The 26,499-nt window shown below is 42.7% G+C and overlaps 1 protein-coding gene across 2 annotated transcripts in view; it reads left to right on the top strand.

Annotated features, from left to right (window-relative positions):
• Positions 1 to 21,253, top strand: part of TOLLIP (toll interacting protein) — a 199,891-nt gene extending 178,638 nt beyond the window's left edge. The window contains exon 6 of one of the 2 annotated variants that reach the window (XM_069223148.1): positions 16,379 to 21,253. In XM_069223148.1, the coding sequence (XP_069079249.1) occupies positions 16,379 to 16,593 (215 nt within the window). In that variant the 3' untranslated portion in view covers positions 16,594 to 21,253. The remainder of the gene's footprint in view (positions 1 to 16,378) is intronic. The other variant, XM_069223149.1, reaches the window with a different exon arrangement.
• Positions 21,254 to 26,499: the final 5,246 nt, after the last annotated feature.

Genomic DNA, 26,499 nt, shown 5'->3' with positions numbered 1-26,499 from the left:
TTTTATTGCATTCCCTACATGTTGCGTCAGACCTAAGTGACATCTTGTGGAGGTGAGATGATGTCCAGAATGTCCTGTGTAAGAGCCAGTATTTTGTTTGAGATAGAGAGGGAATTATTTTGTGAGAGACAACAGATTTCCAGATGCGGGCCCAATCATCTGCAGAGATGGCTTCAGATGTCTCTTATTTCCTTTACACTTTTAAGGTTAGGCGTTTTGTTTTAGGTTTTAAGAGATGGCAGAATTGATAGCCGGTTTTGGCTAAAGAAGAGATGATCTTGGGGAGAGAGCGGTCACTAGAGGGGCAATTGACTCTTGATAGGCTGACCTTAATTTTAAGGAAGTCAAAAGTCTGTTTGAGAGCTTGAATTGTAGTAATTCCCTAAATGAGAGGGGATTTTGCTGGGAACCTAATTGTTTCAATAAAATGTATACCTTTAGATGCCCATAATTGCCAAAAAATGGTTTCACCTTGGATTTTGATTTTAGGATTGTACCAAAGCAAAATCAGGTTTGAGTGGAAAATTGGTGTCTCTAGTATTCTATTGATCCTAAGTAGAGCTCTTTTGTGTTGTTAAAATATACTTGCGTGGTTTTAGAGGTCAGAAATGTTAAATGGTGCACATTGCTTAATAACTCTTCTTCAGCAGTTAGCCATGTGAGGGTATAGCCCTGAGTTTGGGAGAACCATAATGATCCTTGGCTGGCTAAGAAGGCAGTTTGATAGTTTCTGACGTTGACCAGATACACACCCCCTAAAGTCGTAGGGAGGCATAGTTTTTTTGATGAAGATTCTAGGATGTTTGTTCTGCCGTATGAATTTTGTTAGTAACTTACAAGTTTTCAGTGAAAGTCATTGGAGTGTAAGAGGTGACATACTTTGGAGATAATCCACTATCAGGGTAACTATCATCTTAATTGTCTCTATACTACCCCGCCCAGTGATAAATTTGGGATTCCAGCCTTCTAATAGATTTTCAGTCTTTTTTAACGTTACATTTTCATTGTGCTGGAGGGTTTCTAATAGGTCTGAGGTTAGTTCAAGTCCTATGGATTTTATACATCTAGGTTGCCAGGACAGACTTGTGGAACTCAGCAGGGCCTTATTGCAAAGAGTGTTTAATCCCATGACTTATGACTTGTCTTTATTTAGCATGTAGCCGACAACTTGGGAGTAGTCATCTATAGTTTGTAGCAGTGGGGGGGATAGATTGATGGGCATTATCAGTTGTGATCAGTATATCTTCAGCATGTGCCACCATTTAATCTTGACTTTATTGGTACCTGTGATAGAGGAGTTAGATTTAATATAGTAAAGTAGTGGTTCAAGTGTTAGTATGAATAGCAAGGGGGATAAGGGGCAGCCTGGCCTTGTGCCTCTTTCCAGATTGAACACAGCGGATGATGATCCCCTAGTTGTCACTCTGGCTGCGGGTCTGCTATAAAGGGCCATTACCATTTTATTAAAGGTATCGCCCAGATTGAATGTAGTTGGGGTTTCACGCAGAAATGGCCACAATACTCTGTCAAATGTCTTTTTGGCATTCAGGGTGATAGCTGCAGCAGAATCTACGTATTTAGCTTTTTGTATAATGTGGCATAGGAGGCGTGTATTGTCGTTAGATAGTCGGTTTCTCATTAAACCCACTTGTGTGTGATTAATTAACATTGGCAAGAGGGGTTCTAATCTTTTACAAAGAATTTTGGAATATATCTTTGCGTCCAGATTTATTAAGAATATTGGCCTGTAATTTTTAGCTCAAGTTGGGTCCTTACCTTCCTTTGGGATCACTACAATGGTGGCCTTGAGAAGTGATGATAGAGGTCAAGAAGTATCAGATTAAGGCCGGAGGTGAATAATTTATAGAAGCTAGCCGAGAAGCCACCTGGGACTTTGTGGGATTTCAAGGATTTGATGGCTTCTACAGCTTTCTTTGATTTCAAGGGTGCACCTAGAGTTGACCTTTCTAGATCACCTACAGTAAGTAATTTTAAATTAATTAAATACTTTTTACATTTTTCACTAGATGTATTTGAATTGTCTATATATAGGGATCTATAGAAGTCTCTGAAGATGTCCGAAATTTTGGGGGGATTTGTGTGGATGACGTTTGCGTTGTCTTTGAGTGCAGTCATATTTTTGATGGATTGTTTTTGTTTTAGATATAATGCAAGTATTTTACCGGCCTTGTTAGCTTCACAGAGTTGTAAACTTTTATATTTGTTGACCCAAACTCTAGCTTTTTTGCTAAGGATTCTGTTGTATTCATATTCATATTTCTTGTTATTGAGGTTAAAGAGTTTTTGGTTATTTGGTTTGGAAATGTGCTTAGCTTCTAAGGTTTTGATCTCTTTCCAGTTCTAGGAGACTGTTATTGTGGGTCTTATTCACTTTCGATAGCAGGTCAATCAGTGTGCCTCTAACCGTGGCTTTGAGTGTGTCCCAATAGATAATAGGTGAAGTATCTGGAGTGGAGTTCTCACTAATAAAATTTCAGATGGTATTTTCAACTATATTTCTAGAAGTCACGTCATAAACTGACTCATCAAACCTCCAAATTTTGCAGTCCGTGTTGGTGCCTAAAAGAGAGGGAGTGACTGTTGAATAGTCTGAGACAAATCTTGGTAGTATATCCGATTGGTCAATCTGTTGTGTGCGAGTCTTGGATATCAAAAGATAATCTATTCTGGAGTATGATATTTATGTGGTTTGGAGAAGAAAGTGTGATCCCTGGTATCAGGGTGCTGCAGTCTCCAAGAATCTTATAGGTTAAACCTAGAGCATAATTTCTTGAGTGCGTTCTGGGATTTAGAGGGGTACAATGAAATTTTAGACTGCCGGTCAAGGGTAAGTTCTATGGGAAGATTAAAATCCCCTCCCATGATCGCCAGTTTGTCATTGGGTATTTGAGCTAAGGGGCCTTGGTGAAAGGGAACCCCCTAGGCGCTGTAGGTTGTACTGAGAAGCCGGAGGTGGAGAAGTGTTTTCACGCGACGCTGGCAAAGCTGAGGGCTCAGGCAACTTCTAGAGGCCCCCCGCCTGCATCCGTTCAGCTGCCACAAAGTGTGCTTGAAGGTAAGGGGGGCCCCTCAGAGCCAGTTATTGGAGAGTTCCAACATTCTGATTCATCTGTGTTTTTGTTGATTAGTGTTATTACACCTCTTTATTTTGTTGACGGCCGGGGAACATATGATGTTACTGATCCAACTCCATCCAAACGTGGTTGGTTCGCTATAGGTGATTTTTGATTCTTGTTGGAGGATTATATCTGCTTTATGCTTATCTAGGTAGTTCCCAATTCTTTTACGTTTCACCAGGCAGTTGAGTCTCTTAACATTAAAGGGATTACTTTTAAGTTTGAATCTAGGGAGTTGTTAGCCATAGCGTTCGAGTGTGTATGTAAACATGAAATGTATGGGTTGGGAAAGCAAGTCTGTAAGGTCATGAGTATGAGTGCATTGGAGGAAACTCCTGACAAGCTGACTCAGTTTCTCCATCCAAGAGTCACTGAAGCATAGCTGGGGTCATCAGTCCTACTGTAGGAATGTAGCTGACTGTGTTACGAAACCACAGGACAAACAACAACCATGAGAATAACAGAACTTCCAAGTCAAGCCATTTGTCATGAATAAAAAAAGGGCAAAATACAGAAAGGCATAAATGCCAAAAATTAAAATGAGACAAAATCCCACCTCCTACTCCCCCTCCCATCCCACTAAACCAACCCACCCCAAACATTTAAAAGTGAGGTAGACAACAGAAGGGCAAAAAAAAAAAACGGCTGCTGTGGTATGCAATAAATGGTAGCGCTATTAGAACCACCCAAGAAGTATTAGGTCTATATTCCTAAAATGCAGAGCATGCAACATATCTAAACAATATGGAATTGAGAGTTATTCAAAGGGCAATGAGGGCCTGAGGTTAATTAGGAACATAAGCAGTGTGATAAACAGTTTTGCATTGGCCGGGTAATGTGACTAATCTATCACATGACTTTGTAATGATCTTTTCAGAACAAAGGCTAGATATATCGCGGGATTAGCTGGAGGTAACAGACATCTAAATGCTAACAGTCAACAAAATGCCAATCTATAATAAAGCTCATTAGCGTCACAGAAATGTAAACGTACCTATTGAACATATGGGTCTTATCTATCTCTAGGTCAATGGTAAGTTATAAAACAAAGCCTAACAAACTGGTATCAAGAGTGCATTTCCTACTAAGAGAGTGTTGCGCAGCTGTTATTAAAGGGGATATCGCGCTTGGAAAGCACCCGTGTATCCACCGCTGAAAAAAACGAAGCACATAGGAGCCCATCTACTGTAAGTGTGAAACGTTGGGATAACTTCTAAGGATTTTGCAGTACCATTGAACAAGCGGAGAGAACGTGAGTGCAACATTTAGACCCTGTAAAAGAAGTCATGACTTTGGTTTAGTTGCAGACGCATGGTGAGTGTCCACTAGGATACCTTCTCTTTCATTCAGAAAGGTTTGCAAGTCCTTGTAATCATTGTAGATGTGGTATTTCCCTTCAGCAAGAACCTTGAATTTAGTGGGTCCCACAAAAGAAAACTGGAGGTTTGCATTTCTGAGTATAGGTCTGAGAGTGAGGAAATCTTTCCTAACTTCGACTGTAGACCAGGAATAGTACTGTGAGATGAATAATTTGTGGTTGTTCCACAGACCTTGATTATTTTTACGCATGAACGTAAGAAGTAGTTCCGTGTGTTGGTATCTCAGCGGACGACATATAATTTAACATGCAATACTCAGTGTGTTTAAATGATGTGACACGGTGTGCCTTTCCTAACTCCAGTCCTTTTTCAAAGAGTAGACCTACTACTTGTGGTAACCATATCGCTAAGAAGGTTTTGCAGGAGTGCTTCGAATTACCTGAGCCCTCCAGGTCTCAAGAAATTTGCTGATTTTCCCTCGCCGATTTCTGTCCGCCAATTCAGACATATTTCTTTGAAGGATCTTGGTTGTGGCTTGCAGCTTTTGGACATCTTTGTTTAAAAGCGTAGTAATATCTTCCAATGAGTTAGTTTGTGATTCTGCTTCACTCACTTTGTTGTTAATAGTTTTAATGTCAGATCTGATTGGGCATAATTCTTGTTGCATTGCATCCGTGTTGACTTTGGTAGCGAGATTGTGTACTTCTGCGAGCTTCTGATAATATCCATGGTATTATTTGTCTGTCTTCCCTTGGTAGGGGAGTCTGGTAGCGTTGGATCCACTTTGGTGCACTTGTGGCTTGGTTTGAACTGCCATGGATTTTGTTGGTTATAGGACGTTTAAGGATGTAAGTCAGAGCGTCTTATAATGTGGACTTAAAGACCTGATGTCAGACCACAGCCCAAGAGGCATGGAGAAGAGTGTGCTGAGGGTTTTTGAGGCAGACTGCAGTATCCCAGTCGCCTGTTGGAAGCCGTGGACTTGAGTAGACATCAGGCAGCTGGGAAATAAGTATCACAAGCAGAGATTGATCGAATTGCAGCTGCTACCTGCACTTGTTGGTAAGGTACTGTAAAACATACATTCAGCTGGAGGCACATCCAGTTAGAAGTGACTAAAAAGCCTGTAATGCTGTAAAGGTATGGTTTGATCGTAGAAGGGGCACAGTCCTCTCCACATATTAGAAAGTGGGGCTCTCTGGCTTATGTTTGCAGCTGTATCTAGTACATTGGTAAAGGTTGGCCCATTATTAGGTTAGCAAGTCAGCAGGTAGGGATCCCCTTATAAAAAGGTGTCAAGGTGGCTCTGTAAACTTTGAAATGCCTTGTGATGAGGTGTCATCTTAGGGTCATGCAAAAGTTCTGAAATGGACTGTCTTGTAGTAATCATGTGCTTGAGGAAGAGGGAAAGATTAACTTATAGGACAGACAGCCTGCAATTGCGTCCTCCGCCCTTTGCCTGACCTCACACCAGTCTGCCGGACATTTTCTTTCCTCCTCACAACTGGATCAAGCCTCGAGGAATAAGGACAAGCTGAGACGACTGCGGGCTTAATTATTTTGGTAACGGATGTTTCAGAGAGGGTGCTGGTTTTTGCTACGTTCATTCCACTATGTGGCGATTTACAGGATGGTCCGTAGAGCTGGGTTTCATTTGTTTACATGCCTCGGCAGCGGGAACGATGCAGCTATGCCGCCGTTCACTGCACTGTCCAAGCCACCCCCCAACCCAAACCTTCCTGATTAATTAAAGCACCTCATTACTGAGTTCCTCCCAGTGAGAACAGGTTTGGCTTCATCAGACTATCTCTAGGTGGATAGTTTCCTGAATACCCCTCTCAAATCAACTAGCCTAAAAATCCTTAAACCTAAAGCACATTCTACCAGAGGAAAGGCTGCAACTTCAGCTCTTTTAAGAAATGTACTTATTTCAGAAATATGTAAAGCTGTTACATGGAGGTCTGTTCATAATTCCTCTAGACATTATTGTCTAGATTCAGCTTCCAAAACACACACTCAAGTAGGACAGGCATCTTTAAGGAATCATTTCGGCTGGTTGCTGGAGCAGTTTTCTATTTCAGGTCTGCTTCTTGTGGGCTGGGCTTGCTATTCTATTCCATGCTTATGATTTTTGATGAGGATACATTGGAAGGAAGAGAAGGAAAAGTTGCTTACCTGTAATCCTGGTTCTTTTCTAGGGGGATCCTTATCAAAGTCATAAGCAAACTTCCCACCACCGCGGACAGAAATTGTTACAGCTTTTAACAGATACTTCACCTAATCACTGTAAAAATGACGTGACCCCTGCCCAACTCATGGAGTTTTATGAGGATATGCATCTCATATTTGGAAAGCTGGACCCCTATGGAGCAGCTTGGACCCCACGGATTTGAGGGCCCCCTACGTAGCCTCTGACGGTGATTTCCCCTGCAATGGCACAAAAACCGCAGCATTCCTTGGCGTCTGCTCGAGTGCCGTTGTTCCTGACGCTGCCGACGGGCCACATTACCACAGGCCCTATGATCATACCAGACTCCAACACAGAGCCAGGTGTGCAAAGTCTGATGCAGACTCCGGTGCATACTGGTCTGGTTTCTTTCAAGCTTGAGCCAGTGCCTTTTCTGTCAACAGGTCTGGAGAGGATGACAGTTGAGAGGGGTCAAAGGACCCCTATGGTTATCATCATCCTCTTGACACAGAGACAACTGGTATGAGGAACTGGCGGATGCCAGTGGTTTGGACACTGGTCTGGTCTTGCCCACAGGGATAGTCAAGTTCAACTTGCAACAGAGGTGCATCAGCGGGAGACCCTCCTTCTGAACCTTTTATTCCCATTCAGTGAAGCTCTTACAAATGCCCTCCTTGGGGCCTGATCCAAGCCCAGCACAGGGTCTCCGGTACACAGGACAGTTGCTTGCCCCAATCGCCCGCTTATGGTGACCCCCAGTGTCCTCACCCAGCCACGTAGGCCTACAGGCTTCCCAGCCTGTTTGTGGCTGTTCATGTGGTTCTCATAGATCAGTCCACCACCCCACTGAACGCCACAGCCTCCAAACCCCTTTAGATTGGCCTTATAATAACACAGGCATCCAGTGCAGGGGCAGGATTCACCATCACCTGCTTAACTGGAAATCATTAGCATCAGACAAGTGAGTTTTTCGAATCGTCCAGAGGTGCTATTCTCCTTTCTGGAAACTCCTCCACCTATGCCACCAACGTACGACTGGCTGACAGAGGACCATCTCTCCTTACTCCGTCAGGAAGTGCTGGCTGTTTTGGCCCAAGGTACCTTGGAGAGGGTGCCGGCATCAGAAGTAAGTTGTGGTTGCTATGCTATTTTCTGGTGCCCAAAAAGAATGGAAGCCTTTGTCCTATCCTAGACCTGCACCTTCTCAACTTCTTCCTGAAAAAGGAGAAATTTAAGATGCTCATCCTAGCTCAGGTTCTGTCTGCCTTGAACCCTTATAGACTGTATGGCAGTGTTGGACTTGTAGGACGCATATTTTCACAACCCCGTCCTATCTGCCCAAAGTCACTACCTGTGTTTTACGGTGGGCCAAGAGCACTTTGTTTGCCGTGCTCCCATTTGACCTCACCAGTTCCCAGCTAGTGCTCACAAAAGTGATGGTGGTCGTTGCAGCACATCTGTGGAGGTCAGAGGTTCCAGTCTTTCCCTAACTTGATGATTGGCTGTTTGAAGGTGGGCTCGCCCCAGGCTGTCTTCTGCCTGGAGCAAAAAAGGTAGGCAGGGTGATGGTTTGCCCTACATGAAAATGGTTCACTATCTTCAGGAGAAAGGAAGCATGGGTCTTGAGAACCAGCTTGTCAAGGTAAAAGGTGGCATGAGGAGGGTGCACAGAAAGTGCCTGCAGTTCACTGACCCTCCTGGCCAATGTTATGGCCATCAGAAAAGCGGTCTTGAAGGTAAGCAGGGAAAGTGGGCAGTTGTGCAACAACTTGGATGGCGCACATATAAGAAAAGTAAGGACCAAGTTAAAATCCCTTTGGGGCATAATGAATGGCATAATAAATGGCCTGGGAGGAAACGTGCAGGGGATGTTTGAGGATCAACAGGTAACCTGAATAAAGAGGATTGGTCTGGCAACCGCAAGAATGCTGAAATTGTGGACAAGTAACCTTTAACAGTGTCCAGAACAGAGCTCTGCTGGGACAGGGAACGAATGAAAAAAGGTGGGCTATGGGTGCAGAAAGTGGATCAATATACATGGATGTACACCATGCCACAAACTTCACCCAACAGCAGACATGGTGAAGAAACGCTTATCTGCCAGAATAACATTACAGACTTCGGGAGGAAGGTGAAAAGCTGACAACTGTTGCTGCTCAAATTTCAAGCATGAAGGTGAAGCATGTGCTGTTTAGGGTGCAGCCCCTGCTGCTGTGACAGAAGAACCGCCTGAGGACACCGGGCATGCTCGGGATACCAGACTTTCAGTGCCCATTCTGGAGCCACAAGAAAGGTTTGAGCTCAGTCATCCCTGATCTTGAGAACTCTAGGCTAGGCAGGATTGGTATTGGCACTAAGGCATACAGAAAGCCAGAGTTCCAACCAAGACAAAAAACATCTCTGAGCCAGAGCCGCCGTGGAAACTCCTGCGTGCAAAACCAATGACATTGCACGTTCTCAGCAGTGGCAAACAGAGCTAATCAAAGCTCTTCTCAGTCTTGAAAGACCTTGCACCACCTTTGGATGGAGATGCCATTGGTGTGCAAAGCATCGACAGCTGAGATTGTCTGCCCTGGCATTCAGATGGCCCGCCAGGTGTGGAATTACCAGGTAAATGCCCTAATGTTCCATCCAATGCCCTGATGTTCCATCAAAGTCCAGAGGTTCAAAGTCTCTTGACAAAGTGTCCACAACCCCACACCGCCCTGTAAGTAGCAGTACCACATGGCGGTGGTGTTGTCTGTGAACATCTGCACTAGCCTTCCCTTGATCGAAGGAAGAAAGACTTTTAATGCCAACTGGATTGCCTGCAGCTCCAGCATGTTGATTTGAAACCTGGACTCCACTGGAGACCAGAGTCCTCAAATCTCCACCTCTCTCAGATGGCTGCCCCAACCCAGTAGTGAGTCATCTGTCACTACAGTCACCTATGGTTAGAGAAGGAAGGGGCGCCCGCTGCTGGCCCAGTAGCGGTTTGTCAGCCACCACTGCAGGTGTTTTGCAGTTCCCTCCAAAATCTGCATCAGGTCGGAGAGATTTGCCTTATGCTGGGCTCAATAGACTTTCAGGTCCCTCACATACCAACAGGTGTGTGCACAAAAAGTAAGCAGAAGGCCATGAGGCCCAGCAGCCTCCGAGTTAGTCTCGCCAAAATCAAAGACAGAGGCTGAAACATCGGTATCAGAACCTTAATTCCTGGACTTGCTACTTGGAAGGATAGACCCTTCTAAAGAAGAGTAGAGACTCAAGGATCTTGACCCAAAAATAGTGCTGTTGGTCCAACTTGATCATATCAAGAGTCTTGGGTGGATGATCAAGTATTTGTTGGGTGTGTCGGGGTGAAGTGGGGAAAGGCTGTGCAGAAACGAGCCATCTCACCATGGATGGTGCTTCTCATAAAAACCTTCTTCGCATTGACCAAAAAGCAGCCTCCAGAGGGCTTCTACACTCATTCCATCAGAGCCAGGGCTGTGATCACGGCGTTAGCTTGCAGAGTCCCTGTCCTGGACATCTGTCAAGCAGCAACGTGGGCATCTTTGCACACATTTACCAAACATTGTTTGGATATTCACATCATTCATGACTAGCAGTTTACCTGTTCGATCTTGCAGGACTTTTTGGTTTAATCTACATTTCAGACCAACCTCTGCGGATGTATTGCTTTAGTATCTATTCAAAGATAAGTAAGCTGGGCTAGAAGTCTCTGTCAGATGAACAAGTTGCTTCCCTTCAGTAATGCCCTATCTGGTAGAGACTGTCTAGCTGCAGATTCCTTATTGATTCTCCCATACTCCCCGCTCTGAGAAAAGATTACATATGGTCGCCCTTCTAAGGACCTTAGCAGTAGAGACCAGTGTGTCAGTATTCTCCGTGGCTCTGCACTTCTAGCGTGGAAAGTTGCAAAAAGATATGGACATCAGCAAGCGGGGGTAGGCACTGTGCACATCTCTTCCGGTGCAGATTACATTTAGCCAAACAGTGCCACATACTGGCATGCAGGGGTACTGCTCAAAGGTTTCCGGATTCAGTCTGACACCTGGGTAATATTCTGTGGTAAGGAATCTGCAGCATGAGAGAGCTTCTACCAAATAAGGCCCTACAGAAAATAAGTAACTTGTTCTTTATAACTGAGTTGTGTCTAGTGTGCGTGAATTTTTAGAATTTATGCAAAGGGAGACCACTCTGATAGTTTGATTAAGTTTCACTATTAAAGTGACAAACTAAGTTATCTTAATAAATGTAAACATTCCCTGAAAACCTTCAGTTGTTATTAAATTATAGTTTCATTCCAAAACCTCAGAACGTTCGAACTGTGCTGTTTATAATTAGCTCCACAGCCATAACCCCCTTTCAAGTCTCCAAACTCACAACTTATGATCTCACACAACATCACTGAAAACATCTCCATTCCAGTTAAAGACTTCACTAATTACCTCCTACTAGCTAAATACGCGAATCCAGTTAGGTATATTTACTGCTCATGACCTTAGTACATGCATGACTATGGAAAGTTCAAAAGTGCTCTTTTATCTACTGTGCTCCATGCTTGAAACTACAATCTTCTACCGCCTGAGATGAAAACGTTTGAGGATATGCAGTCCTTACCTGCAGCCTTTACCCTGCAGGACATTGACATGCACATAAATACCATGCTAGTAATAACTATGCAGGCCCCCTTTTGGTACTTTACTCCATGATACTTTACCACGCAGGTAAGGTTTTTGACAAATATTATGTGATTTAAAAAAAAGATGTTTAAAGAAATGCGTTTGGGTACAGGTTAAGAAAGGTAGGATTTAGAGTAGAGGTAAAAGGAAGTGAGGGATTTTAGGATACGGGGAAGGTAGAGGTAAAGGGTGGTACACGCTTTTATTGTGGAAATAGAGGGAGATAAAGGTTTTTAGAGCTGAGGGGCAGGTAGATGTAAATGGGGGAAGGTTTTTTTTTTCTCTTCAGTTGAGGGGCAGGTAGAGGTAAGATGTTTTATTGTTTAATGGAAGGTATAGGTAAAGGGGTTAAGGGTTTTTTATCTTTTTTTTTTTTTTTTTTTTTTTTTTTAGGGCTGAGGGGTGGGTAGAGGTGAAGGGAGTTATCAGTTTATAGGTATTAGAGGAGGGTAGAATAAAGGGAGATTAGTGAATTAAAAAGTGAAGGTGGACTGGGGATTGCCCCCAAAAAAGAAAGAAAAATGAGGGTTTGAGGATAATGCCCCCCAAGAAAAAATAGCAAAAAAGCTCAAAATGATGTTTATGTATTTACGTTTTTTTATTGAACAATGATGCAGTTGTTGTTGTCCAGCGTTCTCTTCCCAGCTGGTGTCTGCATCAACTTACACCACATCTTTAAGGTATTGAAAAACAAATAGCATGGCACTCCAGAATCTTATGTTGCAGATTTTTAATAAAGGCAGTGTAGCAGATTAAAAACGCGGCTGTATTTCAACCTAACAGTCTTTGTCAAAGCTGGCCAGTTTGTTTTCATTGTTCACTTTTATCATATCCCTTCCCGCCCCCAAGGAGACGCTCTGGGAATTGTAGTCATACATGTGACCAATCACGTAAATGTACACATACTTAATTTTTTATCTTCAGTTACACAACATCGCTTATTTTGATACAGTACTACTTAAGTGGCTATTATGTTTCATTTCCTGTGATTCTTTACAGAGGTATTGCAGGGTAAAAGCATGTGTTATAAAGACCTGGGTAGTACTACAAAACGTAATGCTCACGGGTTAAAGGCATTTAGGGAAAAGACCCAATATGTGAAGTCTGATATTAATTTAACAGATGAAAGGTTGTCTCTTCAGTCACTTTCTTACATTTCACTTCCTTTCAAACTTATCTTGGCACCCATTATTACGATTTGAAACCTTATCCCTGTAGTTGAAGGAACCCGAGTTGTGCAGTTTCTAAACTCAGCAATCGCTTTGTGTCGATATGTGATCATAGTAATTTTAGGAACACTGTGCTTGCTACCAGACAGACTAATGATAAGTAGCTATCTGAAGCAATAAAAATAAATGATCTTGGAGTATGGTTGTTTCTTATTGAGAATTGATTGTATAGCCTGGGTTTTTTGCATTGCCCTATCCAGAATGGAATTTAAAGGCCTGCATTTATTTATATGGTATCTAATGTACTTGCCTCCTGCCCTCCTGAACCCACAGGTATGTTGTACACCTCTGTCACCTTATTAATAGCCAAATGTTACACTGGTAATACTCCTGCCTACACTCTGCACCCTTTCTGTCTGTGCCAATAGCTTAACCTTAATTTTGGATAATGAAACCACTAAATCAGCTTGAGATTTTAGACACATCGTCAGCATTGTTATAATGCATTAAATTGATTTTAATTTTTCAGGCTACAGGAGTTGAAAGTTGAGATTTACCTCGTTGCACAAGGGGAAACCTGCTGGGATATTTTTTAAAACGATTCTAACCGTGAATACTGGGCTACATAAGCTTGGGAAATTAATTTTGGCAAAAAAATGAACTGCTGGTATAATCTCTGTTGTAATAACCATAGAACCTAGAAATGAACTGCCCGACATACATATCTTTGTGAAAGCCGAGCCCACCAAGATGTAATGTAAGTGGTGTGTTTAAGTTCATCTGAGTAGCTCAGACTATCTATCGCCCTTCCAGGATAATGACTTTTGTTGAGTATTGATAACACCTATTAACCAGTCACTTAGAGACAAATTCGTTTTTGGTGTGGCCCGTTGCTGTTTTTATTATTTTATTCTTTGGTTGTTATTATCAGACTCTTTTTTAAAAAATTTCTTCAGAATCATAAATGTGGTGAGGTAAGTGTAGTCAGTGTAGTTTATCTTTTCTCCTAATGCATAGCAATTGAATTGTGAAAACTGTATAATTTGCTGTGAAACTAAAATAATCCAGAACTTCTCCATAATAACTTCTATTTTGACTTCAATAATTGGTGGTTACCTAAGTGCCTGAGCCTGGCACACATTTTCATAGATGAAATATCCATGCTTTAAAATAAACTATTGAAGAAAACACTCCCACAGGAACCAACATTATAGTTTTCCCTTAATAAGTGTCCTCGTGCAGTGTTCAGGAGAAGGATGAACACACAATATGTGTAATTTGACCTTCAGACTCTCACACCATTGAAGAGTGTTTTTTTTTTTTTGTCAGAAGGTGCCGGATAGAAGGTTTAAAGATAGACAGAGGTTGCCTATGCCTTAGAGGTTGCCTGTGCCTTCAATGCAATATGTCTTGCATTTGCTTGAGTTAGAACTATTGGCATTGGAAATTCATAACTGGACTTTTCTTGCCACATAAATTGGTCAAACCTGCCTCATAATTTCGTCTTTCCCTGCTATATATTTCCATTGGCCCTATACTTCAATTTACTTTCTTCCTCTATCTGCAGCAAAAAATGAAAATGTTGCCATTTAGCTTCCTAATTTAAATCTGCCATGCTATTTCCAATCGAATACCCCTTTCACCGCCCCATCATCAGAGTTGCTGGCTGGCTAATGCAATTCCTCAAGCAAAGATACAAGACCGCCACAGAGGAGAAATGAACTAGAAGGGTCACCCACACATATCGAGTGTTCAAATAGCTCTAGTGTAATAAGGATGTTACTTTGGCTTGAATTATGGTCATAAATGTAATAAGAAGAGATTATTAAAATATATACAATTATCATATAAACCTTTATCAAAAATACAATTTTGGCATTAGACTGTAATGCTCAAAACGGCCCCTAGAGGGCCCCATAACAAAAAATATCATTTTTAAGAAACATGGTCTGTAACCATATTATTAGCCCCTAGAGGGGATAACTCCATGGAAAAAAATACAGGAGAAAGTAATGCAGTGCAGCCATATACTTAGCCCTTAAAGGGCGTTTTAGGGCTAGCAGGTTTACTGCAAAAATATTACAAACAAGGCCCTTAAAACAAAACTTCTTCCAGCTGTAAAACAAAAGTTGCAGCCAAAAAAAAGATTAAAAGACACTGAATGGTGAGAGGGGTTTATATTTTGGGATCCCGACTAGCCTAGTGTGGGGCCCAGAGATGATGTGGACAGAGCGTTTTGAAGGTGGTCCCATTGTCCTAGGACAGGCTGTGTTATGAGCAAAAATGTTTTGTAAAAAATAATGCCCTTCAAAGCAATATGGGGGGTGTTTTTGTGCCACAAATATTATATCATATTGACTGCAATGCTCACAACAGGCCCTAGAGGATATCGCAATAAAAACAGCATTTGGAAGAAACATGGTCATGTAACCATACAGTCAACACTAAGAAAGCATAACCCATTGACAAAAGAATGAGAGAGAATAACGCAGTGTAACCATACATTTAGCTCCTAAAGGACATAGTGCATTATACATTTTCAAGGCTAGCAGGACTATTGCAATGATGTTACAAAGAAAGCCCATACACAGAACTTCTCCTAGCTGTAAAACAAATTTTCCAGCCATGAGAAATCGTAAAAAGATAATGAATGGTGGTAGGGGTTATTATTTTGGAGTCCTCACTAACATAGTGAGGGGGCCAGAGATGATGTAGACAGAAAGAGCACATTGTGTTCAGTGTTTTGAAGGTGGTCCCATTGTCTTAGGACCACCACAGGCTGAGTAATGAGCAAACATGTTTTGTAAAATCAATGCCCTGCAAACCATTATGGGACAAGTTTCCAGCCTCGAACATTTTAATATGTTGAGATACCCCTAGAGGACACCACAATGGAAATAGCATTTGTAAGAAACATGGGCATGTAACTATATAGTTAGCCCCAAGAGGGCATAACCACACAAAAAGAAAATGTCAATAATGTAATGTAAACACATATTTACCCTTTGAGGGGCATAATGTATTATATGGTATATATACCCAGGGATAGCAGGCCTCTAACAATAATATTATAAACCAGGCCCTTAAAACACAAACTATTCCCACCTGTAAAACAAAAGATCCAGCCATGAGAAAGCTTAAACAGGTACTGAATGGTAGGAGGGGTTAATATTTTGGGGTCCCCAATAACCTAGTGTGGGGACCCATAGATGATGTAGATAGAGCACGTTGTCATGAACGTTTCGGTGGTCCCATTGTCCAAGGACCACCACAGGCTGAGTTATGAGCAAAAATGTTTGTAAAAGTAATGCCCTGCAAAGCATTATGGGTTGAGTTTTCCCAAGTGCAGTGAATATTATAGTATCAGCTCTCTGTGCCAGGTGAGCCACTTCAGCTTTGAGGATTTCTTTTCTACGTAAAGCATTCACCAATTTTGAGTGTTTTAAGGGAGAGCAACAAGCAATGACTCCGATTAGGTAACTGTGAACAATCTAACCAGCGCTCCAATACCGCCAATCAAATTCAGTGTTGTCTGTTTGTGCTGTGAGTGCCACGGCTGCCATGCAGCACGAAGGAGAGACAAAAAAAATAATTTGCCCACGCTGAAGGCAATCATGCAATAATCCATGTAACCGGGGCAGTCTGTAAGGCGTGACAAAAACAGCCTCAAGGCAGGACAAATGTAAAGCATTTACCAATGCCATCAAGTGATTTTTGAAAGGCAAGCCCATGAACGAGTAAAAGTGATGGGGGTGGTTAAAAGCCCACAATACTTGCAACTGGTCAAAGGGCTTGCGCGCTCGACCTAAAAAGGAAAGAACTATACTTCTCACTAATGAACTCTTCCTTCTATTATGTTATTTCTTATAATGTACTGTTCCTCTTCTGTTTTTTTCAGGAATGCCGACAGTCTATAATTCTGGAATGGTGCCAGTGGCTGTGCCTCCCCCAGCTGTCAACCCTCAGCATAGAATGACTGATGAGGACCTGAAGGCTATTCAGGATATGTTCCCAACCATGGACAAGGAGGTTGTTCGCTCTGTGCTGGAAGCCCAAAATGGCAACAAAGATGCAGCCATCAACTCTTTGCTTCAGATGGTGGAAGAGTCCTAGGCAATATTTCCTCACTTGCCCTGGTCCTTGTTGCCTTTTCCTGGTTGCCACTTGGATTTTTGACTTGCCAAGCTTCGGATTTAGTATCTGCTTCCCAAAAATGCACCATTCTCTAAAACAGTTATTCATCATCCTTGGCACTTTCTGGTTGGACATTTGTGTTCTCTGCACACTGTTTTTCATCTTTTCCTGTCCAGCAAACCACAGCAGGTGGTCAGTGAGGAAGTGGTGGTTCTATAGAAGTCTTGTGACTGTGTTATCTAAAATAAGACCCCCAATAACTCACTGCTCTTATGTCCGCTTGTATCCATTACTTTTAGGCCGAGCCAGTTGCATTATAGCAGTGCTAAAGGATTCATACGTCTATTTTGTCCAGAAGAATTATGATCTCATGGTTTGGAATATCTTTTGTCAGTGCCATGTTACTGTTTTGTTCCTGTATGTTTAATGTGGAGTACAGCAAATAAAGCGGAGACTGCCTGCTTTGAAATACAGTATGCCTGATAGCTTTTCAGTCCCACAATGCTTGGTACTGACTGGCATGTAATGCTTATTTCGTAGATACATTAACTAATACTGTCCAGTCTCTTTTTGCTTACCCCAACCGTTATTTCCACCTAATCCCATCAGAAACTGTGTGCCTGTACTGTAGCATTAATGCTTCCATTATGCTTCTTAAAGTGAATAGATTGCTGTGGCAGCCATGTCTTATTACAGAGTGCCACGTGACGTGCCCATAAGTCACATTCGTATGTTGATGGCACCGTAGCTAAGCTCCCTTCCCAATTTCATGGGTTTAGATATGCATGGCCTGTGATTACTTTGTTGCGACTCTAACTGACTCGTGACTGAGTTTTTAAAGCAAACCTATAGGTCACCCTATGAGTCATTCTGAAATTTCTTCCCAACTAGAGGGGGATTGCATTGTGTCCTTCACTTGTTTTTATTCTGGATCTGTTTCGTTTTTCTGAAAAACTGCTAATTCCTTTTACAATTTCTAACTTCAAACTAAAAAGTTCAGTGTAGCATCGGAAAGAGGAGGGAAGACTGTGGTTTGCGAGACAAAAGTAACGCTTGACCACGTGGTGGAGTGAAGGGAAGCAAGCCAGCAGCAGGAATCCAGCCTAGGGTCCTAGAAATGTAGTACAAATTGCATATTGTGTTACATACACAGTACTGAAGACATATAATTGACATGCATATATAGACTGATGACAAAACGTGTTTTTTTCTTATTTCGAGATCAAAGCAGAATATAGGATTACAGGTTTAAAACTTGGCTTCCTGGACTCTGGGTCAGCAATGAGATAATCAGGCTATATTGGAAGGAGTAAGGTCCTATGTTTTGATAAGCAACAGTAGATAACTGTTTGAAGGTACAGATGGATGTATATGAAGGGGCCAAGATCTTGGAGGCGGGACATATGTTAGGCCTGAGATTATAGAATAAAAAGAAAGATTAAAGATGGTGTGTAAAGGAGAACACTATTGAGATTGAGGCATAGAAATAGTGGTAGATGGCACAGAAAAGAGACAAATTGTGGAGCTGAGGACCCTGGAAGTAGATTTAGACTCAAGCTGAGGGCAACACACTGGTGTGGAGGCCAATAAAGAACACTAATATTTATCTGGCTGTGTGGAAAAAAGATGTTTATGAAGGTTGAGGAAAGAAGTAGTCCACAGACTAAAAGTCCAATGTCAGTGTACATCGTGTTTTCCATGTTGCAAAGTAAAATGTTCTTGTGAATAATCTTAAATGTATCGATGTATAGATGAATATTATGCTCCATATATGATCACACATTTTAGGTACAGAAAGAGGGGGTCATTCTGACCCTGGCGGTCATGGACCGCCAGGGCCAACGACCGCGGGAGCACCGCCAACAGGCTGGCGGTGCTCCCATGGGCATTCTGACCGCGGCGGTACAGCCGCGGTCAGATACGGGAAACCGGCGGTGTCCCGCCGGTTTCCCGCTGCCCAAGGGAATCCTCCATGGCGGCGCTGCAAGCAGCGCCGCCATGGGGATTCCGACCCCCTTACCGCCAGCCTGGCTCTGGCGGTTTTGACCGCCAGAACCTGGCTGGCGGTAACGGGTGTCGCGGGGCCCCTGGGGCCCCCTAACAGGGCCCCACCAAGATTTTCAGTGTCTGCCAAGCAGACACTGAAAATCGCGACTGGTGCAACTGCACCCGTCGCACCCCTTCCACTCCGCCGGCTCCATTCGGAGCCGGCATCCTCATGGAAGGGGGTTTCCCGCTGGGCTGGCGGGCGGCCTTCTGGCGGTCGCCCGCCAGCCCAGCGGGAAACTCAGAATAACCGCGGCGGTCTTTTGACCGCGCAGTGGTATTGTGGCGGTTCCCGCTCATGTCTTTCACTCAAGCAGCCTGGCTAACAGAATTTCTGTAGATTGCCACATCAACACTTGTCAATGAAAAGTAACATCAGACACACCAAGACCATAACCTTGTCTTACAGAAGTCGTGTACTTTTTTCCTGCAGAAGCTAAATGTGTCATTGTATACAGAGGGGCGTGTGGCTTCTTTAATCAACTTTCCAATGATCCTAAGTTTATGCTAAAAACTGTAAATTGTCACCATAAAAACTTGCCCACATCTATCAGGACCTCATTCCAGCGAGTCTGGACCGTGCCCCCCTCAACACCCCCCCCCCCCCCCCCCCCCACTACCCCCTCCCCTCACAAACACTATCTCTTGTCTTTGTGTAGAAAATAGGCATAAGGATGACACTTTGTGTTAAGCAGCGGAAGCCATTGTAGACTGCTCCTGACTGCAGTCAAAGCCATTAATGGAAGCTATTTATCTACTTGCTTGTGACCAATCGTGCTGATACTTTGGTAATAAAAAGATTTACTTCTCTCTAGGATGGCGACTTCCAGGGTCAGTAATGCTAAGGAACACGATAGTGTACATAACTGAATTATATGCTGTCTTTTGTTTTTGCTCTGAGTGATAAAGAGCTAAGATGTCTGTGCTGTTGATGAGTGCTGTAGTCAACAAAACACTGATGAGTGCTTATTTTCTACATCGGGTGGTATTTCAATGAGCGCAACTTTGGTTGCTTGCTTTAACTTGTATTTGTGGCCGTTTTCACCTCCTTGCACTTGCCCTCTCTACAAATGGTTTTGAGGTAGGTAGATCACACATACCTAAGGTTTATCGTGCCCTCCGAACTGTTAAAAGAACATATATTCACAGTGATTTTAATGAAGGCTTCCCATTCTTTAGTTGCTGGGATAAAGTGAAGTGGCAGCCGCTTTATAACGCATAATAGTGCTTGAAAATGCAAGGTGAGCGTTTTACTCTGAAATCAAATTTTGTCAGTGGAAGGTTATAAACAGACGAGTGACATTGCACACCTGTTAAATATCTGAATATAACGGCACAATGTATTTGTCACAACAACTATTGCATTTGTGAGATTAACATGCCATGACCATACCGAGTCCAGACGGATAAGTGTTATTACGACTTCATGCATTAAGCTCACTAATGTCTATTGCAAAGCTGAGGTAAACCCTGTTTTTTGACTTCCGAGAAACGAGGTACTGTGAGGCCTGTCTTCAGTTTCCTAATGTCTTCTCCTCCTTTCTTTCCATTTGAATCTTCACCCTGTCACAGATCGATGCAATTCATTGCTCTGCTAATCAAAGGTTTGGTATATTTGCAGACCCGCTGACAAAAGAAAATAATTAGTGCGAGGTTATGAGCAGTCGATATTTCTTGCAGGTTGTTGAGTGTCTTGAGTGACGTTTCCAGAATTTTTATACATGAAAAGTAAAATATTTTTATTTTTGGGGGTATTCGGTGGAATAGGCTGACAAGCCATCATTCACATCTCTACTAACAGAATCTACCTATTTTCGGGACGCATGAAAGGACTTAATGAGAAAAAAAACTCCTAGAGGGTTGAATATGCAGGAGCCCTGACTCAAGGTAGAATTAAAGCAATCACACTACAGATGCCAGGTTGGTCTTTACTGACAGATGAAATTGTGGAGAGTGGCCATTAAGACTTTGCCAGTGTTTGCTGTGTCCAACAAGTTGACTGCCTGAAGAGAAGCATGATCAAGCACTAATTGTTATTCCCCTAAACTGAAACCCTGCCTTTTTAATAGACTTCAGGAATCCGTCCAGATTTCTAATGTTTTTCAAGGCTGTGAGTTGGCTGAATTTTAGGCACACTGTAACCAAAGTTGGGTTGTATGATTTATCTAGGGGTGATGTCCCCTCTGCAAAGCACAGCTAAGAAATCTACTGCTTTTAGAGTGCCGCTTTAGAGTGAAGTCACTGCTACCCCAAAACCCCTGTGCTTCATTTAGAACCATGGCAAATAAGGTCGTTGTTCTTAAGAGGTTTGACCTGCTCACCTTCTTTCACCCACCAAAGTTGTTTGCAGTGGTATCGCTGCATTCTGGATGACGCGTACACAATGGTGCACCTTGTATAAAATAAGCAAATGCTGCTTGTGTTGTGTTAGTGAACCTCCTCACAAACGGACTTTTGCTGCTCATATGTGCTCCTGTTTATGAAATGATTCTCACAGTGCTGTATGGGAATGCTTTACTATCCGCTGTATAATTTGTTTTATTTTTTACTTCTGCCGTCTAATTTAATAAATCTATAATCTGAATCGTGAAAAGACTTGTAATTAGTGTTTTTTATATTTTCCCTTATACTTCAGACATGATCAACTCATTGCACCTTCTTGAGACAGACTTCTCTGGCTTCGTTAAAGAAATTGTGCTTTTTTTTAAGCAAGCTGATTATAGGTCGTTCTCAAGACCGGTTACTGTGATAAATGTGCTTGCTATTTAGAATTCGTCTTTGTTCACTTCGGACACGGAGTTCCTTGTGAAGCTGTAGTTTCGTTTCAATTAGGTCAAAGTTATTGTTCGCATGGTGTTATATGATGAAGGGCATCCTGGTCTATACCGGCAGCTGTAGTAGCCAGAGCGTGTCCGCTCCTTTTTAGCTTTGCTTCACTGAACACTTACTACCTGAAGTCTTGTCACCTACAAAGCGATATGCATTAATTAACTTGTCTAGAACGTCTATTAGTTTAATTTGATAACGTTTGATAAGGTAATATGTCCATAATGAGTTGCACCAGCATCCAGTGTATACCAAGAAAGGAAAGTTATCTGTAATTCAGGCTGTCCTTGAGTGGAGCATCAATTGACATCGTAAGCCCTGAACAGTCCTCCCCATGTTCAGGAGCCCACTTTACAAAATATACATATCTAAACTTTTTGTATTATAACCCCAAATTGTATAAACCTATTTACAACAGTCTAATCCAGGCAATATTTGCCAATTTTCATCTATTTTGTTTTTTTTTAAAAGAAGCTAAATGTAATGTAAGTAGTCACTAAATTTAAAAGTAACAAGAACAACGATTTCACATACACTTTCTCAAATGAAAAAGAGAAAAACAGTGGAATGTAGCTAACTAGGCTACAGACTGGAAGGGCTGAAAACTTGACACTACTTCTTCAAGGAAGCACACCACATCAGTATCCCATCACGCCACATCACTTGCAGTTGCCCCTGTGCTTTTGTTCGACTTAGAATCCTGTCACAGAGGCCACCAATGTCTGTACTCTTGAGCCTGATAGAAGCAAAGGGTTGCTTAAGATTTCAGTGGAAGTTCCCCCAAATGAAAAGTGAATTTACAGAAAAATAACTACTCCTTCATCTTCAGGGGAATCTAAGTGTAAGCACTGAACAGAGAAACAAGCCCATCCCTTAAAAAGCAGTGTGAGAGAAGAGACAAAGAAAAAAAACTTGAATTCTGTTTGCAAACCGATTTCAATGGGAGATTTGACCCACTTGATTATCTTCTGTAGAGTCTGATTCAAGACCGTGTCTCTTGAAGTATGGCTATACCTTTAGGTAGCTGCTTTGCAAATTTCTGATAGAGATGTTTCTTAGTAATGCAGTAGAAGTACCTACTTTCCCTCTTTAAAGTGAGCCTCAGGGCTATCTTACCAAGACTTGTTGGCTCTCTTATAACTGGTTAAAATGCAGTATGCAATCCATCTGGAAACAGCTTGTTTAGAGGTAGGTAAACCTGTAATAAGTCCTTAATTCGCCAAAAACTGTTTGATTTACAAATGCCTATTAAGTTGTCAAGGTAAAACTTAAGAATGCTTAACATCTAATGGATACAGAGACCTTTCTGCTAAATTGAAGGACTTCTGAAAATATCTGGAAGCAATACCTACTGATTAACATGGAAGTCTGAAACTGCTTTAGGAAGGAAACTCGGCTGCATCCTCATTTATTATTATATAATATCATATAAGGATCATGGCAGCATAGGGCCTGAATCTCGCTAACAATATGTTCAGATGTGATTTCAATCAGAAAAGCTGCTTTCCACAACATATCTTGAAGAGAAGCTTTGTGAATTTGTTTGGAAGGAGGGCCCATCAGTTCCAAGAAAACCACCTTAAGTTCCCAAGCTGAGAGTTTTTCCAAGTTAGGGGGGAAGACCTTTTTAAGATCTGGTAGGAAATACGTAACTGTCTGGAATCTGAAAAACATGTTTGAGATACATTGGCGATACCCAATTGGTGTATGCTAACTTAACTACGAGTCCCTGGTATGTGATACTGTTGGACCTGGCCCTTTTTGCAGGGTCATCCCCTACCTTTTTGCCTCCTTCCTCCTATTTTTTCTGAACAGTTTTTGCTGGATTTAGGACTCTGGGCACGTTACCACTGCTAACCAGTGCTAAAGCGCACATGCTCTCTCTGTACAATGGATGTGTAATTGGCTTTTCCATGATTGGCACATTTGATTTACTAGTAAGTCCCTAGTAAAGTGCACTAGAGGTGCCCAGGGCCCGTAAATCAAATGCTACTGGTGGGCTTGCAGCACTGGTTGTGCCACCCACATGAGTAGCCCTGTAAACATGGCTCAGACCTGCCACTGCTGTGTCTTTGTGTGCCGTTTCAACCTGGCAAGTGTACCCACTTGCCAGGCCTAAACCTTCCCTTTTGATACATGTAAGGCACCCCTAAGGTAGGCCCTAGGTAGCCCCTTGTCAGGGTGCAGTGTATGTAAAAAGTGGGACATGTACTGATATGGTTTACATTTCCTAACCGTGAAATACTGCCAAATTAGTGTTTCACTGTTGCAAGGCCTATCTCTCTCATAGGTTAACATGGGTGCTGCCTTTAAATGTCCTTAAAGTGCTGTTTCCCTTTGAACACAGAAATATGGAGTTTGGGGTCTCTGAACTCGCAACTTAAAAATACATCTGTTAGTGAAGTTGGTTTTTAGATTGTTAGTTTGAAAATGCCACTTTTAGTAGTTAGGCATTTTCTTGCTTAAACCATTCTGTGAATTTGCTTGTTTGTGGATTCCCTGTGTGGGTCAGAATGACAGTTGGGCTGTTTGTGAATCTCCTCTAGAGAGTGACACAAAGGGAGCTGGGGTGTAGCCTCCATATCCTGATGAGCCATCTGGGCTGGAGTGGAGGGAGGAGTGGTCACATGCACGTGAATGGACTGTGCCTGCCCTCATGCGATGCAGTCTCCAACCCCCTTGTGTGTGTCTGGGGCCTGTCCTGAGCAAGGCAGGATCCTATATACAACAGACAATTTCCTTTGAAGTTTGCCTACTTCAAAAGCAGAAAGTGGTATAAGTAGTGGACCCAAAACCCCAGAATTTAGATCACTTCTGGTACTAAGAGGAACCTCTGCCAAGGAGAAGAGCTGAGGAGAAGTGCTGCCCCTGCCTGTGACTGGGCTTTGTTGGGCTATCCTGCAGTTGCTGCTTCTGCCTGTGAAAGGGGACGAAGACTAGACTTCGTTGTGCACTCCTGCTTGAGAAGAATCTCCAAGGGCTTGATCTGAGATTGCCTCCTGTTTTGAAGTCTCAAGGCTATCAAAGGCTCCCTCTGCCAGCACCTGAACTCTCTGCTGAGACTTCTGCCCTTCCAAGTGGTGCCCCATCCAGTCCCTGGGCCCTTGAAAGGTGAGATTGGCAGAACAAGGACTGAAATCCACGCTCAGAACATCGTGGGGAAATTTTCGATTTACCATCCGCAACACGGCTGATAAATGACACGCCACCCGCTTTGCGGCTAAAATCGATGCTTCACCTGCATCGCAGCTGGGAGATTGACACATCGCGGCTGGAGAAACAACGCAACACCTGCTTGCGGCTGCTGATAACACAAACCCCACGCAGATCGGTTTTCTAACACTGTGCGTTCCGATTTCTCAAGCATCATCGCTGGCCGTCAACATCATTGTGAACCTGTGCAGATCTCAGGTGCCCTGTCCAAAAATTGATGCATTGTTGTCTATTGAGGGAGAAAAATTACACATTGCTGACCTGACCACAGAAGAAAATGACACACGACCTCACTTGCAAGTAAGGAATCTACTTATTGCTGACTTTTCCAACGCACGCTCGCCCTTGCTGCTTTATTTTGAATGCAAACCAGGTACTTTGTAAAATCAACGTTTCTATTGTTTTCTATGGAGTAAGACTCTTATTGTTTCGAAAAATCATAATTTGACTTGTGTATGTTGGATTTTCGTCATTTTTGACTTTTTTTCTAAGCTGGTTTGGTGTCCATTTTGTAGTGTTTTCACTGTATTGCTGTGTGTGTTGGTACACATACTTTACACATTGCCTTTGAGATAAGCCTGACTGCTTGTGCCAAGCTACCAAGGGGGTGAGCAGTGGTTATCTTGAGTGTGTGACTTCATTGCTCTGACTAGAGTGAGGGTCCCTGCATGGACGGAGTGCAAGTTGACTGCCAACCAGAGACCCCATTTCTAACATTGATGATCAGCGGTGAGGATGAACAAGTTACTTACCTTTGGTAATGCTTTTTCTGGTGGATACAGTAGCTACCTGTGGATTCCTCACCTTATGAATTCTCCCAATGCGCCAACATTTGATGGAAATTTTCTTCCCAGCTCTTCACGTCGACAAGGACGTCACGATTGCACGGCTCCGCACGCGACGCCGTCTGACGTCATCGTGGCTACAAGAAGTCCTTGCCGGCGTGCTGACGTCAGTTTCACCATTTTTTACGTGCTTTCGAGGTGAACAGGTGAATACAGACTTCACAAGGTCAATACATATATACCAATCCAAATACCGATATAAATCACAATATTTGTTTATATAAAAAAGACATCACAAATGTATATACATTTATAGCAAAATTCTTGGTATGACCAGACAGACAATGGGGAGGCGGGTGGGACTGTGAGGAATCCATAGGTAGCTACTGTATCCACCAGAAAAAGCATAACCAAAGCTAAGTAACTTGTTCTTCTGATGGATACAACTACCTGTGGATTCCTCACCTTATGAATAGAATCCCAAAGCAGTCCCGCACTCGGAGGTGGTGGGTGCCTGACCACACCAAGCAATCCTGCAACACAGAACGTGCAAAATGGCCGTCCCTCCTAACGTCTGAGTCCAAGCAATAATGCTTCACGAAAGTGTGGAGGGAAGCCCAAGTTGCGGCCTTACAAATTTCAGCAACTGGGACACCTCTAGCCAAGGCCGAAATAGCCGACTTAGCCCTAGTGGAATGGGCCATAATACCTTCAGGAGGAACCTTCTTTGCCAGTGAATAACACATCTTTATGCAAAGAATGACCCACCTGGAAAGGGTTCTCTTGGGGACGGCTTTTCCCTTCATCTTGCCCACATATCCAATGAAGAGTTGATCATCAATATGAACATTTTTTATCCTTTCAATGTAAAAACTCAGAGCCCTTCTTGGATCTAGGCGATGAAGTTGTTCCTCCTCCTTTGAAGGATGGATTGTAGAGTAAAAGGAAGAGAGTGTTATTGTTTGCCCCATATGAACAGGAGTGACAACCTTATGAGGAAAGCCGCCCTGGTTCT

The sequence above is a fragment of the Pleurodeles waltl genome, chromosome 3_1 (genome assembly GCF_031143425.1).
Source record: "Pleurodeles waltl isolate 20211129_DDA chromosome 3_1, aPleWal1.hap1.20221129, whole genome shotgun sequence".
NCBI lineage: Eukaryota > Metazoa > Chordata > Amphibia > Caudata > Salamandridae > Pleurodeles > Pleurodeles waltl.
The sequence above is the reverse complement of the archived record's forward strand: the minus strand, read 5'-3'. Positions and strand labels throughout refer to the sequence as shown.